The sequence below is a fragment of the Rattus norvegicus genome, chromosome 20, assembly GCF_021556685.1.
Source record: "Rattus norvegicus strain SHRSP/BbbUtx chromosome 20, alternate assembly SHRSP_T2T, whole genome shotgun sequence".
Lineage (NCBI taxonomy): Eukaryota > Metazoa > Chordata > Mammalia > Rodentia > Muridae > Rattus > Rattus norvegicus.
Genome location: NC_141553.1, coordinates 10,320,694 through 10,338,667, shown reverse-complemented (window position 1 = coordinate 10,338,667; position 17,974 = coordinate 10,320,694). Strand labels below are relative to the sequence as shown.

The window sequence follows — 17,974 nt, the reverse complement described above, 5'->3', positions numbered from 1 at the left end:
AACCAGAACACACCCATACATGTAAAATATTAAAAAAAAAGTTTTTTTTAAAAAAGAGCATAATAACTAAAAGCTTTTCAGAAAAAGAAAGTAATGTGGGAGGGACTGGGCTACCTAATTTAAAGAAAATTGTATTGCTACAAAAATTAAAGCTGTGTGATACTAGTAATGGAGTAGGTAGAAGTCAATGGAAAAGAGAAAAATCCAGATACAGACGACCACAGGAATGCTCCATTGGCCTCTGAGAAAACAGTACTGGTCATTCCAGGAGGAAAAAGAAATTTTCTTTTCAACAGGGCTGCTTGGGGTAGCCCTTGCTGTCCTGGAAATTACTGTCTGTAGACCAGACTGGCCTTGATTTTCGAGCCCCGCCTGCCTCTGCCTCCTGAGTACTGGGTTTAAAGGTGTGCACCACCCTAGCCTGCTGAAAGACAGCTTTTAGAAGAAAGGTGCCAGAGCCACTAGACATCTTCAGGCACAAGGTGGACCTCAGCCTCTATGCGCAGGCTGACTCTGAAGGCATCAGGGATTAAAACCTAAAACTATGAAACTTGAGAGAAAAAAGGACATAGAAGAAATTCTCAGCATACAGGGGTTAGGAGATCGTGTTTAGATTTGACAACAAGTTAGATGAAAGGCCTGCCAAAATTGTATGCTGGCAGAAATGCAAATATTTGCTACTTGAAAAAAAAAACAAAACCATATCGCTTTAGCAGAGGTTCTCAACCTGTGGGTCATGGACCCTTTGAGGGTCGGGCAATCCTCTAACAGGCCTCACCTGAGAAATCAGAAAAGGCAAACTTACATTACCATTCCTAACAGTAGCAAAATCATAGTTACAAAGTAGTAATGAAAATAATATTATGGTGGGGGGGTGTCACCGCAGTGTGAGGAACTGTATTAAAGGGTCATAACACTAGGAAGGTTGAGAACAAGGCTTACAAGAGCAGAAGAAGTCTGGGAGCTGGAAGGTGGAGGCACACACCTTTAAGTGCCTGGCATTTGGGAGGCAGAGGCAGGAGGATCCCTCTGAGTTCAAGGCTGGCTTGGTCTACAGAGTAAATTCTGGGACAGTCAAAGAGAAACCATGCCTCAAAAAAACCTCTTGAGGAGAGAGAGAGAGAGAGAGAGAGAGAGAGAGAGAGAGAGGAAGACAGAGAGAAAAGAGAAAAAAGGGAGGGTGGAGGGAAGAGGGAGGAGGGGTAGACTGGGTAAGTGGAAATTGTGTCTTGTCCAGCAGCAAATGTGAGGCCCTGGGTTTGATCCTTGTCCTAGCTATGACCACACTGACCAGAAGCAGTAAGGGAAGGGATTATTTGACTTACACTTCCAGGTAATTCTCCGTCACTGAGGGAAGTCAGGGCCAGAACTCCAGGCAGGAGGTGAAGGAGAGACAGGCTGCGGAGGAGTGCTCTCACTGACTTGTTCCTGATGGCTTCCTAAGCCTGGCCCACTGGCCCAGGTGTGGCAAGACCCACGTGAGCCCAGCCCTCCCCCATCAGTCCTCAATCAAGAAAATGCCCACAGCTTCGCCCTCAGCCCACGCTAATAGAGGTAAGGTTGTTTTTTCCCCAATCGAGGGTTCTTCCCAAATGATCCTAGTTTGTGTCAAATGGACAAAAAAACCAAACAAACAAACCCCTCCAAACCAAAAAACAACAAAAACACAACTAGCCAGTGTCATCCTGAAAGACCCCAGCTTAACAGCAGTAACGCCATTTTGCAAGGCTGTACTTAAGATGACTGGTTCAGGGAAAGGTTAGAACACTGAGTACACAGCGGCTGCCAAGCAAGATATGTTTGGTTGAAGGCCTGGCAACAGGACGACTTCGGTTGAGCACCTGACAATGAAAAAAAGCCCCAGGAGAGGTCCCACACCCTGGTGGGGGGCCGAGTCAGTCGTTATGTTCCAAGAAGGTAGCTAAGAAACTTGCCCCCGGGCTGAACCCTTGGGGGGCCGAGTCAGCCGTTATGTTTCAGGAAGGTAGCTAGGAAACTTGCCCCCGGGCTAAACCCTTGCCATATTAGAATCCACCAATTATATCCCTGTAACCATGCATCTGCTTCTGTATGCTTGCTTCTGCTCCCCAAAATCCTATAAAAGCCCATCCTTGGTTCCGTGGGGCGCGCCAGTCCCCCGAGTGACTGAAGCGCCCGCAGGTGCCTGTGCCTGTGTATCCCGACAATAAACCAAATCCTCTTGCTGATTGCATCCTGTGGTGTCTCAGTCTGGTCTTTGGAGTTGGAGGGTCTCCATCCCGAGGGAAAGTTCTCCCTGAGAGCTTTTCATTTGGTGCATGGGCCGGGAAAGGAGATCCTCCACCCAGGGACCACCGACCACCCACTGGGAGGTAAGCCGGCCGGCGTCTGTCTGTCTGTCTGATTTTGTCTCGTTCTGCCTTATTCTGTCTGTTCTGTGAGCGCTCAGCCAGGTCTGTTCTGTGAGCGCTCAGCCAGGTCTGTTCTGTGAGCGCTCAGCCAGGTTGTTTGGAATTTGGGCGGGACGAAGAAGGAGCTGACGAGCTCGGACTTCTCGCCCCGCAGCCCTGGAAGACGTTCCAAGGGTGTTAGGGGCCCGACTTTTCGGGGCCCAATCTGGGAGAGGAGAAAGATCCGGACTAACGGCACCTCTGTCTGTATTTTTGGCTTTCAGAGGGCCCCGGACCTTTACCACCTCCATCTGACTTTTTGCTTTCAGTTTGGTACCAAAGCCGTGCAGCACGCCTGTCTGTTGTTTGTTTGACTGTTGGTGTTGTTTGTTTTCTCTGTGTTCTAATCTTCCTTAGAACTAACATGGGACAGTCCCTAACAATGCCCCTAAGTCTCACTCTTGATCATTAGAAAGACGTCCACGACCGGGCACACAACCAGTCCGTCGAGGTTAAAAAAGGAAAATGACAGACTCGGAGCGGGATGGCCAGTGAATGGCACATTTAATAAGATCATTATTTTACAGGTTAAAGATTGGGTCGTCCACGGACATCCTGACCAGGTTTCTTATATTATCACTTGAGAGAGTCTCGCCTTAACCCCCCCCCCCGGGCGGAACCCTTCGTGGACCCGAATTGGCCTCCCCTCAACCCCCAGCCTGTCCCCTCGGCCCCGCCCGGTCTGCCGGCCACGTCTTCCTCTCTCTACCTTTGTGAAATCAGAGCCTTCTAAGAAACCTGTCCTCCCGGCAGACCCAAACTCCCCTCTCATAGATCTTCTCTCTGACAGGCCCAGCTAAAACGGAGGAGGCAGAGCCGCCGGCCAGATCAGTTGCCGGGCCACAGTCTGATAAGGGTTTCTCCCCTGTCGCAGGGAGATTGCGCAATAAGCGCGAGGTGATGCCAGATTCAACCTCCCAGGCTTTCCCACTTAGACAGGGAACCGGTGGCCAGACCCAATACTGGCCGTTTTCAGCAGCTGACATTTACAATTGGAAACAACACAACCCTTCTTTCTCCAAAGATCCGGTGGCACTCACCGACCTAATAGAATCTGTTTTACTTACCCACCAGCCTACTTGGGATGACTGCCAACAGCTCTTACAGGCTCTCTTAAACTCAGAAAAAAAACAAAGAGTGTTCCTAGAGGCCAGAAAGCATGTTCTGGGAGATGATGGGCGTCCCACCCAGCTGCCTGAGGACCAAACTGGGATTTTAATACAGCTGAAAGTAAGGGACACCTACGCCTTTATCGCCAGACGCTTCTAGCGGGTCTCCGAGGGGCTATATGACGCCCTACTAATTTGGCTCAGGTAAAACAGGTATTACAAGAAGCAGGGGAAACTCCCTCCGCCTTTCTAGAGAGACTTAAGGAGGCCTACCGTATGTACACTCCCTATGACCCAGATGACCCAGGACAAATGACGAGTGTCTCTATGTCCTTCATCTGGCAGGCTGCTCCAGATATCAGGACTAAGTTACAGAGGTTAGAAAATTTGCAGGGCTATACATTACAGGATTTACTTAAAGAAGCTGAAAAGATTTTTAATAAGAGAGAGAATTGAGTCGAATCTTGGCCGCCGTAGTTCAGGGCCAAGAAAGGAAGGGAGATAGGGGGGAGCTCGAAAGGGGCTGAAGCTGGATAAAGATCAATGTGCCTATTACAAAGAGAAAGGGCACCGGGCCAGAGAGTGCCCCAAGAAGCCTGGCGGACCCCGAAAGCCTCGACCACGAACCTCCCTCTTGGCTCTAGATAAAGATTAGGGAGGTCAGGGCCAGGAGCCCCCCCCCTGAGCCCAGGGTAACGCTTAAAGTTGGGGGGCAGCCGGTTACTTTCCTGGTAGACACAGGAGCCCAGCATTCAGTCCTCACCCAAGCTTCAGGACAACTCAGCGACCGGACGGCCTGGGTACAAAGAGCTACTGGTGAGAAACAATACCGATGGACTACGGACCGCCGGGTTCAGCTGGCTACTGGTAAGGTGACCCATTCCTTCTTACATGTTCCGGACTGCCCGTACCCTCTGCTGGGCCATGATCTTCTCACCAAACTAAAAGCACAAATTCATTTTGAGAAAGGAGGGGCCCAAATAACTGGCCCCCACGGAACTCCCCTTCAAGTTCTAACCCTATGAACCGGGACAGGACACTGGCTTGGACAGAGACTGGTGGGATGGGGTTGGCGCTCCAACAGCCCCCCTTAATTACAACTCCAGTCTCCATAAAACAATACCCCCTGTCACATGAAGCTTATCAAGGTATAAGGCCTCACATTACGAGGCTTCTAGATCAAGGCATCCTAATCCCCTGCCGGTTGCCTTGGAATACGCCTCTTCTGCCTGTTAAGAAACCCGGCACTGGAGATTATAGGCCAGTACAAGACTTGAGAAAGGTCAACAAGAGGATAGAAGATATTCATCCGACTGTTCCAAACCCTTACAATTTGCTCAGTAACTGTTCATCGATGAGAAACAGGGGTATGCTAAAGGGGTCCTAACACAAAGGTTGGGACCCTGGAAACGCCCTGTGGCCTACCTGTCTAAGAAATTGGACCCTGTGGCCTCCGGCTGGCCACCGTGCCTAAGGATGGTGGCTGCTATTGCTGTCCTGATCAAGGATGCTGGAAAATTGACTTTGGGACAGCCACTCACCATCCTAGCACCCCACGCAGTGGAGGCCTTGGTAAAGCAGCCCCCAGACCGCTGGCTCTCTAATTCCCGCATGAGAGGGAGAGCGAAAGGCTGGAGCTGCGGTCACTATGGAGGACAGACAAAGTGATTTGGGCGAAAGCCCTGCCTGCTGGTACCTCCGCACAACGGGCTGAACTCATCGCCTTGACTCAGGCGCTCAAGATGACAAAAGGTAAGAGGCTAAATATATATACAGACAGCCGTTATGCCTTTGCCACGGCACACATCCACGGGGAGATCTACTGGAGGCGGGAGCTGCTCACATCTGAGGGTAAAGATATGGCTAAAATTCTGGCCCTCTTAGAAGCCCTATTCTTGCCCAAAAGACTGAGTATTATACATTGTCCAGGACACCAAAAAGGACACAACCCAGAGGCATGAAGAAACCGGCTGGCCGATGCCACGGCACGAGAAGCGGCCATGAACAAACAAATCTTGCCCTTAAATAGCCCAGACCAACCCACGCCCCCACCAGTGGGACAAACTAGTTGGGTTTATGCCCATGAGGACATAGAGCTCCTAAAAATGGGGGCCATCTACCACCCTCAACTAAAACAGTGGGTCTACAAAGGAAAGACAGTTATGCCAATAAAAATGACTTTTAAATTGATCTCCTTTTTACATAAATTAACCCATTTGGGGTTTAAGAAGATGACTAGATCGAGAAGAGATAAATCTGTGTTTTTTAAATCGGGACAAAGCGATACAAAAGGTGACTGAGAGTTACAAAGCGTGCGCTCAGGTTAACCCGAGAAGGACCATGATTGGACAAGGAGTTCATCCTAGGGGACACCGTCCCGACATCCATTGAGAAATTGGTTTTACTAAAATTAAACCAGGTATATATGGACACAAGTATCTCCTAGTGTTTGTAGACACCTTCTCAGGATGGGTCGAAGCCTTCCCCACAAAACACGAGACTACAAAAATGGTCACCAAGAAGCTCCTCGAGAAAATCTTTCCCAGGTATGGCATGCCTCAAGCGTTGGGGTCGGACAACGGGCCCGCTTTCGTCTCCCAAGTAAGTCAGTTGGTGGCCAAATTGCTGGGGATTGATTGGAAATTACATTGTGCCTATAGACCCCAGAGTTCAGGTCAGGTAGAACGCATGAATAGAACAATTAAGGAGACTTTATCCAAACTTACGCTTGCAACTGGCTCAAAGGATTGGGTGGCCCTCCTTCCCCTAGTTCTATATCGGGCCCGGAATACCCCGGGCCCCCATGGTCTAACTCCTTTTGAAATAATATATGGAACACCACCCCCATTTGTCCATTTCTTTGATTCAAACATTGCTGATTTTGCTGACAGCCCTTCTCTGAGGGCCCATTTACAGGCCCTACAGATTGTGCAGAGAGACGTCTGGAGACCTTTGGCCACTGCTTACCAGGACAAGCTTGAGCATCCGGTGGTGCCACACCCGTTCCAGATTGGAGACACCGTGTGGGTGCACAGACACCAGACCAAGAATCTCGAGCCACGGTGAAAAGGACCCTACACCGTCCTCCTGACTACCCCGACCGCCCTAAAGGTAGACGGAGTCTCGGCTTAGATCCACGCACCACACGTCAAGGCAGTCCGGTCTGAGGAATTGACTAATCACAACACTACACCCCAGACATGGAGAGTTCAGCGCACTCCAAACCCCTTAAAGTTAAAACTCCTACGTGGCTCCTCCTAGCCCTTTTGTGGCCTAGAGTCATTGAGGGAATAAGCCCCCACCAGACAGAAATTTCTTGACCAAGTCGAGTGAAAGATTTCACTCAAAGTTAGCAAAAAAAAATGGGGGAATGAAAGACCCCAGCTTAACAGCAGTAACGCCATTTTGCAAGGCTGTACTTAAGATGACTGGTTCAGGGAAAGGTTAGAACACTGAGTACACAGCGGCTGCCAAGCAAGATATGTTTGGTTGAAGGCCTGGCAACAGGACGACTTCGGTTGAGCACCTGACAATGAAAAAAAGCCCCAGGAGAGGTCCCACACCCTGGTGGGGGGCCGAGTCAGTCGTTATGTTCCAAGAAGGTAGCTAAGAAACTTGCCCCCGGGCTGAACCCTTGGGGGGCCGAGTCAGCCGTTATGTTTCAGGAAGGTAGCTAGGAAACTTGCCCCCGGGCTAAACCCTTGCCATATTAGAATCCACCAATTATATCCCTGTAACCATGCATCTGCTTCTGTATGCTTGCTTCTGCTCCCCAAAATCCTATAAAAGCCCATCCTTGGTTCCGTGGGGCGCGCCAGTCCCCCGAGTGACTGAAGCGCCCGCAGGTGCCTGTGCCTGTGTATCCCGACAATAAACCAAATCCTCTTGCTGATTGCATCCTGTGGTGTCTCAGTCTGGTCTTTGGAGTTGGAGGGTCTCCATCCCGAGGGAAAGTTCTCCCTGAGAGCTTTTCAATCCACAGTGTCACACACCAATCACACACTCCTTTATTAAAGTAAAGGTTGGAAGGCGGCTTCACCTAGCTGAGGATAGCCTTACTAAAACCTAACAAAGAAAGGCGAGAGGGTTCCTGCCGGCAGGTGTTTAAGTGCTTGTTATCTAAGCCCTAAGCCTGAAGGCCTGAGTTCAATCCCCAGAACACAGAGAGAAGCTGCTGGTGTTCATAATCCTGACGCTGAGGAGGCCCGAGACAGGCAGAGCCCTGGGGCTCTCCCTCTAACCTGTTGGCTAGCTAACTCGGAAAGTTCCAGGCCAAAGAAAGATACTGTGTCAAAAAAATACCAAAGTGGACAAGCTCCAGAGAAATGCCTGCAGAGATCTGTGTATGTGTTGGCTACATTTTTAGTTACATTTTTATCGCTCTGCTAAGACGCCCTGAACACCGCAACTTAGAAAAGAAAGCATTTAAACCCGCTGGTGGTCCAGAGAATTAAGAGTCTGTGACAGGCAGGCAGGCAGGCAGGCATGGCGCTGGAGTACATCTTGATCCACAAGGCAGAGGGAGCTAACTGGGAGTGGGTAGGGTTTTGTTTGTTTTTAAACCTCAAAGCTCACCCACAGGGCTATACCTTCTCTAACAAGGTCACTCCTAATTATTCAAAAACTGCTTCACCAACTGGGAACCAAATATTCAAATAGAGGAACCTGTGGGGGACATTCTCATTTAAACTATTGACATGCACATGTACATGGGGATATATAAACCCTGTCCCTGCTCATCAGGGGAGGAGGAGGAGGAGGAGGAGGAGGAGGAGGAGCACTTAACAGAAAGTTCCCGCTTTCCCTGGCATTCCTTCCAGAGACATTGATCCACGAGTCACACAAACACCTGCTGATTAATCACACAATTATCCTAGATAGCACAGGAAGGAGAGAGCAGGCAGAGCGTCATCATGTCTTTCTGTTCTTGACTGTGGGGGTTCCTGCCCCCATGCCTTAGCTGTCATCCTGGGCTGTACCCTCAAACCGAGAACCAAAACATAACCCTTCCTTCCGTAAATGGTTTTTGTCAAGCACTTTGTCCCAGCAATAAGAAAGGTGACAACCACAGATCTGATATCCTCTACCAACCCCCAGGGGTAGCCTGGGAATGATGCTGAGTACAAAAGCTAGCCCAAATATTCCTTATGGTTCTGAGGTATGGTCCATCATTATCATGACCGGAAGCATGGCAGCCTGCAGGTAAGCATGGTGCTGGAGAGGTGGCTGAAGAGTTCTACATCAGGATCCTCAGGCAGCAGGAAGTGTGAGCTGCTGGGTCCAGCTTGAGCTTCTGAAACCTTAAGACCCATACCCGCCAGTGACACACTTCCTTCAACAAGGCCACACCTACTCCAACAAAGCCACGCCTCCTGACAGTGCCACTCTCTATGAGCCTGGGGGGGGTTCTCATTCAGACCCCCACAAGCCCTTATTCCTCTGCAGGAGAGGCTGGCCTAGAGCTCTTGTGGCCTGTGCAGGTAGGAGTGGGTGGGAGGGGTCAGGTGCCTGGAAAATCAGCGTGAGATAATCCCTCTGGGTTTTTTTTTTTTTTTTCCTTTTTCCTTTTTTGTTTTTCTTTTGAGCATGTTTGGTAAAGTAGGCAACATACCACTTGTCTTAGTTAGGGTTTTACTGCTGTGAACAGACACCATGACCAAGGCAACTCTCATAAGGACAGCATTTAACTGGGGCTGGCTTACAGGGTCAGAGGTTCAGTCCATTATCATCAAGGTGGGATCATGGCACATCCAGGCAGGCATGGTGCAGGAGGAGCTGAGAGTTCTACATCTAAAGAGTTCTACATCTTCATCTAAAGAAATCTAGGAGAAGACTGGCTCTGGGAAGCTGGGATGAGGGTCTTATAGCCCATACCACAGTGACACACTTCCTCTAACAAAGCCACAAGTACTCCAAAAAGGCCACACCCCCTAATAGTGTCGCTCCCTGGGCCAAGCATATACAAACTGTCACACCACTTTAAAAAATGATATTAAAACTTTATTATGTCATTTCCTCCTCCCTCTTACCCTTCCTATGTTCCTTACCACCCCCTAGAAATATATGGTATTCTCTTCTTTAATCATATATATGCACATATACATCATATATATTATACACATACACATACAATACACATACACACATATCACATACATACACACATATGTCACACACATATACACATCATGTATATACACATACACATATATATCATATACATACATATATATACATCATATAAATATACAGACACATACACATATACATCATACACATACATATACACATATTCATCATATACATATATACACATACATCATGTACATACACATATATCATATACATATACATCATATACATACACATACATATAAACATAACATATATCATACACATACACACATATCATATACATACACATATACATCATGTATATACACATACATATACATATATATCATATACAAATATACATCATATACATATAGACACATACACATATACATCATACACATACATATACACATATGCATCATATACATATACACACATACATCATGTACATACAATATATCATATACATACACATATACATCATATACATACACATACACAAAAACATAGACATCATACACATACACATATGGATATATCATATACATAAACACATACACATCATATATATATACATGTACATGCACATATACAGGAATAAACATGTAAGCACAAACTGCTGAGTATTGCCCGCATTCTATTTCTTTTTTTTTTTTAAAGATTTATTTATTATGTATACAGTGTTGCACCTGCATGTACACGTGCAGGCCAGAAGAGGACACCAGATCTCATTATAGATGGTTGTGAGCCACCATGTGGTTGCTGGGAATTGAACTCATGACCTCTGGATGAGCAGTCAGTGCTCTTAACCTCTGAGCCATCTCTCCAGCCCCTCCGCATTCTATTTCTTAGTATTGACTAAAAACCAGCTGGGACTCATCCCTGGGGAAGATGAGTTTTTCCTGTCTCACCAGCTACTAACTGCTTTGTGGCTCTTCCCTTAGGGCTGGGCCTGTGATGTCAAGAGTGGTTCAGGTCCTGTTTAAGCAGCCATCTCCTGGGTGCTGTTTGTCTGTCCTCTTCAACTGCCCTTCTGGAACTTTCCAGAGTTCCTGGCTGACTCTGAGATGTGGGGTAGGTCACAGGGCAGCTCCAAAGACAGAGGTGGGAAGGAGCCCAGGTAGGACCCTTGCCCAGTAGCTTGGACATTCCACATATCCTAGGCATGGCAGTGAGACCAGAAGGTCCTGGGATGCAGTCCAAACTTCCCCCACAGTGCTCATGGGTGGATCTGGTACTAGGGGAAGCAGCACAGACAGGGAGTAGATCCATCAGTGACGTTGGTAGTGTGAAGTCTTCAGAAGGGCCAGGACTTACAGCTTGGGGAGTAAAAATCCAGAGTCTCAGCCCTAGGACAAGGTCGAGTCACCTTAGAGTACACTGAAGGACAATAAAACCAGGAACGGGAGAGGGGCCCATGAGGTGGGATGAAGCTGGGTCAAAGTTTCCAGCAGAGCGATCAGGAAAAGCCTGACATCAGATATTGAGGGAGAGAGTGCAGACAGAACACCCATCCCCTGAAGACTATAGGGAAGGGTGGCTCACTGACCATTAGCAATATTCAAATTAGGAGGTGGGGCATTCTCCATAAGGCGTGATGGGAAGTCAAAGCATATGACTGAAGACTCTGGCGAAGGGTGGCCAGAGTCCTGCATCCAAGAAGCTGGAGACTAATTTATCTGAGAAGTGAGCAGGGGCGGCTCAAAAAGAGCTCTGTTGTGACATAATTAGAGTCTGGTGATGCCGGGAGAATAGTTAGTTGGTGGTTTAGGAGTTGCTTGTGCTGAGAGGTTAGGTTGCTAAAGCAACATGGGCAGGTTGGAAGTCATTTGAAGGCCTCTTGAGTGACCTCCCATTAAGTCTCCAGTCTTTGCCCGTCTTGGTGTGGATGGGGATTCATGTTCACAGCTCATGTTAACCTCAGGCTGGGTGCGGCTCTGGGATCTTGGGAGACTCCTAAGTTGTAATGTCTAAGAACAGAAGCCAGGTGGTCCTGTCCCCAGGCTGATGCCTAGGTCCACCAGTCTTCTGCATTCTCCCTATCAGATCAAAGATAGTGACTTTCCCAGGGGCCACTCACTCAGACATGGCCCCTCCCCTTACTCCATTCATTTCCAGCTGTTGACACTAGGTGTCTCCCAGGATTACCAGAAACCAGGGCTCAGGAGTCTCCTCGTGCGGTCAATGCAAGACTCAGAACTCAGGATCCCAGGCCCAGGAGTCAGACTGTCCTGTCCTGTAGGATGACAGGGGGCCTCTGAATTTCCTCTGGATTAAGGTGACAAAAGCAAAACCAAGAAGAGAGGTGATGTGGGGGCTGAACTGAGTGGGTCAAAGGAGGTGAGAGCAGCTGCTGTGGTAGGAGGCTGAGAGGCTGAGGTGGAGGGCTTGAAATTCAAAGGCCAGCCTGGGCTAAGTGGAAAGTTTGAGGTTGGCCTCGGCAACATGGTGAAGAAAACAGACACACACACACACACACACACACACACACACACACACACACACACGCCAGGCATGTGTGTGCATACCCTACAGAGAAAGAGAGAGGACAGAGACAGGGAGAGACAAAGAGACAGAGACAGACAGAGGCAGAAGGACAGAGAGACAGAGACAGATAGAGAGACAGAGACAGAGAGACAGATAGAATCCCTATACCCCCGATAGAGATAGAGAGACAGATAGAATCACTATACCCCCAATAAATTATTCAAAGACAAGAAGTAACATTCTAGAACTCACCCAGAGGGATAGGTGCTTCAAGAGAAGCCAATCCAGGATGTAAGGGTCCCAACAGTGGACCAACTCCTCATGAGGTGACCTCTCTGGTGGTTCTCTGGCTCCCCCAGGGGAGTAGCACTGGCCCCGTATCCCCATTAGATGGCCAGCAGCTTCTTCATACTCCTTGTAAATTGAGAATTCAGAGTCCAGGTGCATGAGAGAACAAGAGGACCACATAAGCAGGGTGTGTGTGACCACTTCTTTGTGACCTGTAGGAGCTGGGTTCCCTGAACAGTCACTATGGGACTTGGAATGTCTTCACTGTCTGCCTTCCAAAAATGAAAGACAGGGCATCTCTTCTTTTAGGACAGAGTCCCGCTGAGAATTTGAGGGGTGAATTTCAATTCCCTGTGGGCATTCAGCAGCTGTCACTGCCTATGTGGTGGTGGGGGGATCTGTCTCCCACATCACCACTCTGGTACATAGTGCCTGCCTCACTCTGTGACTTCTGTACACATCACTGACACCTTCCTTCTGTCCATAAACACTGGACACATGCGCATCCCGAGTGTCCCCCTCTGTTCATAAAAACAGGACACATGCACGCCTCTATACTTGGGCACCGTTCTGACATTTAATGTGGAATTTACATGGACCCTCATATCACATCCCACGGTTCAACTGCACGAAGATACGTCCAAGGGAAAACCAGAGTCCTTGGAAGCCCGAGTCTAAAACCCAAAGGAAAAAAAATACAGACCCATTTCTGTATAAGAATATATTATTTAAAAGACAGTTTAAAAATAAAAATTCTGTACAGCGTCATGAATTCCTGTTTTTATATCAGTGAACAAAATGGTTCTTAGAAAACATGGTCTGTGGCAGGTCATCTGGGGGTCATCTGGGCACGACCATCCTTGTGTGGAAGATCCTGGGAAGCCCCTCTTGGCTCTGTCCACTCAGAGGCTGCAGTTCATCGGCTCTAACTGGTACAGTCTGCTGGAAAAAGGAGAAGATGGCATGTTTTTCCCTGAGGGGCCTGGAGATGGCACAGCCACAGGACCAAGTGGGGATTTGAGATGGTGATAGAATACATTCGATAAGAAAGCGGTAAGACCTGGGCCAGGAGTGCTAGGAGCCAGCACAGCTCTTGCAGAAGACGAAAGTTCAAGTCCCAGCAGGTACAACCGCCTGTAACTCCAGACCCAGGGTATACAACGCCCTCTTGTGTTCTCTATGGACACCTGCACTCATGTGCGCGCACACACACACCACAGATGTGTGTGTTTGTGTGTGTGTAATTAAAAATATAATAAAATCTTTGCAACCCCATAAGAACAACAATATCAACCAACCAGACCCCCCCCCCCCCGAGCTTCCAGAGACTAAACCACCATCCCAAGAGAACACAGGGATGGACCTATGGCTCCATCTGCATATGTAGCAGAGGATGGCCTTGTTAGGCATCAATGGGAGGAGAGGCCCTTGGTCCTATGAAGGCTTGATGCCCCAGTGTAGGGGAATACCAGGGCGGGGACGTGGGAGGGAGTGAGTGGATGGGTGAGGGAGCACCTTCATAGAAGCAGGGGTCGGAAGGATGGGATAGTGGGTTTCTGGAGGGGAAACTGGGAAAGGAGATAACATTTAAAATGCAAATTTTAGGTTGGGGATTTAGCTCAGTGGTAGAGCGCTTGCCTAGCAAGCACAAGGCCCTGAGTTCCGTCCCCAGCTCTGAAAAAAAAAGAAAGAAAAAGAAAAAGAAATGCAAATTTTAAAAAATCCAATAAAAATTTTAAAAAATGAAATAAAATCTTTCTTTCTTTCTCTCTTTCTTTTTCTTTCTTTCTTTCTTTCAACAGAAGTAAGGCTGGAGAGGTATTCAGTAGTTAAGAGCACTGCTAAGTAGTTAAGGACATGCTTGTGGTGAGGAGGGCAAATGCTTTTTTAAGAGCTTTTAGGGGTTGGGGATTTAGCTCAGTGGTAGAGCGCTTGCCTAGCAAGTGCAAGGCCCTGGGTTTGGTCCCCAGCTCCAAAAAAAAAGAAAAGAAAAGAAAAGAAAAAAAGAGCTTGTAATACTCCAGATGCACTTCACAGACTATTTCATCATAAGAGCGGCACACATCCTGATAATTAATCTTTTCTCTATCCAAAGTGTGAACTTTTCCAAATCAGAGCCCAGACTCTAATGGGGACGCACAGGGTTAATTGAAGCTTCACTTATGGGAAAGCCCACAGCATGCTGGGGCTTGACTCTGCTCTTAGCCTGTAAGTGTAGCAGGCAATTGATACTTTGTATGTGTCCCTGGAGTATTCTGGTGCTGCTCAGTCCCCACTGTGAGGTTAAAGGTGAAAACACTTGACTGTAGTGTTTGGAAGGAGGCTGTGGGAGGCGGGTAGCATAGACAGAGGCATCAGGGTGCATATCTCATGACTGAATTTACGGTGCTTTATAAGAAGAGGGTGGGGCACCACACACACACACACACACACACACACACACGCACATGCACACACACACATGCATACACAAACACAAATGCACTCGCGAGCATGCACACATACACTCGAGCATACACAATGCACCCATGCACACACACGCATAAAGGTGCTTGCATGCACCCTCTCGCCCTTAGAACTCCAGTGTCCTCTTCCCACTTACTGCATACATTGGGATATCAGTTTGGAGGCAAACGGCCTTCATTGTCTTTCGCATCTCTGGTCTTCTCTGGGGCGTTTTCCGTGGCCCCAGATGTTAAGTTCTCCGTCTTCTTCTGCAGCTAAGAGAACAGAGGTCAAAGTTAGTCCTTGGCGGCAGTGGGCCAGTTCAAGCAGCCTCTTGTCTTGGGAAGCGCCTGTTGCCTGAAGATGCTCAAATGTGAAAGATGGCTGCCCACACACACATGTGTATAATCCTGGGGAGCAATGTCTGGATCCTGCCAGCTCACAGCCCACAGCCCACAGCCCACAGCCCACAGGCCCAGGCCTGGGAGCTAAGTTCCTGTGTCAGGCTTAGTTCACCCTTTGTTTTTCGTGCTGGAGAGGCCTGGCATCCATTCCCACTGGGCAAGCGGGATGTAGGACTGCAGACTCAGGTCCTCCAAAGCAATGGCTGATGGGATGACCACAAGAGCAATCCCCCTGCAGCCTTCCTGTGAGAGTCTAGACTAGGAATGCCCTCTTGCTCTTAACCCTTTAGATTTTCAGAGCCGTCTTGTGTCTGTGGAAGGAGACGCCAAGCAGGGAGATGGGGATTGCTGGTCTGAACTTTCAGTCAACCTGGACGCGCATTCACCCTATGTCTCTGAGACACGCCTGGCATTGCACACTGAGGATGTGCGTGGCAGATGTGGCTGAGCGGGCTGTGACCAATACCAGGTCACATCTGGGAAAGAAGGCAGAAAAGATGGATATAGAACCATCCATTACTAGGGAGCTTGGGTGGATGGGTACAAAAGAGGAAATGAGAAGCTGAGGGGCATCCCAGGTTGGGAGGTGGGGTCATGGTGGCCAAGAAGAGGTCTGGAGTATATAAGAAGTGGGTAAGGTTTTCTGGGTCATGGTTGTCCTGGTAGGAGCAGGGGTCAAGTGGATAGAAAAAGACTATACCCAGCCACCATATCAGGTAGGAGGTGTGGAAGGGTCCTTAGTGCCAGAGTCTTGGGAAGAAGAGATCCTCACAGATGAGGAATCTGTTAAGACTGTAGTGGTTCCTACCCTCTCCTGAGATCCAGCCTCCGCAGTGCCCTAAAACCTCTCCATCTCCCAGACCACAAGGGTAGCTGAGCCCTGTGTGCACTGTTTCTGAAAGCAGGGACTTTGGGCGCTTGCATTGTTCCTTTTCAATGCAGCCCTCACTGAACAGGCATCCTGGCCAGGAGGAGGCCAGGGAGGTGCTAAGAGACAGCACAGAGGCAGTTCTGTGTGACACCAGGGTCGCACATTTGTGTGCTGGCTCTCATTGGCCAGCAGGCTCTGAGGAAAACACTGTCTGACGAGGTCCCTGGGGAAGAAACTCTGCTTTGAGATAGCATAGCATCTAAGCTTCTTTTTTTTTTTCCTCCATCTTTATTAACTTGGCTATTTCTTATTTACACTTCAAATATTATTCCCTTTCCCGGTTTCTGGGCCAACATCCCCTAACCCCTCCCCCTCCCCTTCTCTATGGGTGTTCCCCTCCCCATCCTCCCCCCATTACCACCCTCTCCCCAACAATTACGTTCACTGGGGGTTCAGTCTTGGCAGGACCAAGGGCTTCCCCTTCCACTGGTGCTCTTACTAGGATATTCATTGCTACCTATGAGGTCAGAGTCCAGGGTCAGTCCATGTATAGTCTTTAGGTAGTGGCTTAGTCCCTGGAAGCTCTGGTTGCTTGGCATTGTTGTTCATATGGGGTCTCGAGCCCCTTCAAGCTCTTCTAGTCCTTTCTCTGATTCCTTCAACGGGGGTCCCGTTCTCAGTTCAGTGGTTTGCTGCTGGCATTCGCCTCTGTATTTGGTGTATTCTGGCTGTGTCTCTCAGGAGAGATCTACATCCGGTTCCTGTCAGCCTGCACTTCTTTGCTTCATCCATCTTATCTAGTTTGGTGTCTGTATATGTATGGGTCACATGTGGGGCAGGCTCTGAATGGGTGTTCCTTCTGCCTCTGTTCTAAACTTTGCCTCCCTATTCCCTCCCAAGGGTATTCTTGTTCCCCTTTTAAAGGAGTGAAGCATTTGCATTTTGGTCATCCTTCTTGAGTTTCATGTGTTCTGTGCATCTAGGGTAATTCGAGCATTTGGGCTAATATCCACTTGTCAATGAGTGCGTACCATGTGTGTTTTTCTGTGATTGGGTTACCTCACTCAGGATGATATTTTCCAGTTCCATCCATTTGCCTATGAATTTTGTAAATTCATTGTTTTTGAGCATCTAAGCTTCTTGTATCAAGGTTTGGCTCCTGTGCTTACCCTGTGTACTGCTTGCCTGCCTGCCTGCCTGCCTGCCAGTCCCCAGTCTGCCTGCCTGCCTTTACCTCCTTCATGGCGTCGTCCAGCTGCTTCAGCTCCTCGTAGTGTTCTCGGGACTCCCAGAGTGGCCGCAGCATGGTCTCCTCGACAATGGGGAAGAGCTGGGGAGAAGGGGGTCCAAAGTCAGCCCCCATATTCACGTTAAGCTGTAGAGAACACTGGAGGAGGGCTGGAAGTGGTGGCCTTGGACAGGACACATAGGCAGCTTGGGACCTGGAAGGTGGAGGCTACAGGGGCTGTGTGGTAGAAGGCTAGGATCTGGTTGTGGGCACCAATTCCAGTTGCTTTGTTAAGACGAGGTCTGGGAGGACAGAAGAGCTAACAGCTGGCACAACTGGCTGGGTCTTAAAGCTGGCAGAGATGGGCAGTGGGAAAGTGGGCACCGAGGGAGGGTCCGACATGCATACATGTAGCTCTTTGAAGAGCACGGGGGAAGCGGGGACAGATCACTGGACACAGCAGAAAAGAATGGATGCCAGGCAACCATCACCATGACAGCAGATGATGAAGCTGTAGAGGGTTCATGCGTGTGCATGTGCATATCCCTGATGTGTACATGCATGTCCGCGTGCACATGTGTGTTTTTCTGTTCCTG

The 17,974-nt window shown here is 48.7% G+C and overlaps 1 protein-coding gene across 12 annotated transcripts in view; it reads right to left on the bottom strand.

Annotated features, from left to right (window-relative positions):
• Positions 1-12,985: 12,985 nt before the first annotated feature.
• The window catches only part of Pde9a (phosphodiesterase 9A), a 92,066-nt gene continuing 87,077 nt past the window's right edge, over positions 12,986-17,974 (bottom strand). For 3 of the 12 annotated variants that reach the window (XR_015644529.1, NM_138543.1, XM_087596809.1), the window contains 3 exon segments: positions 17,385-17,480; positions 15,033-15,150; positions 12,986-13,372 (listed from right to left, as the gene is read on the bottom strand). Coding sequence is in view for 8 of the 12 variants with exons in the window: in NM_138543.1 (NP_612552.1) it covers positions 15,049-15,150; positions 17,385-17,480 (198 nt within the window). In the remaining 4 variants the exon portion in view is untranslated. 12 annotated transcript variants of the gene reach the window in all.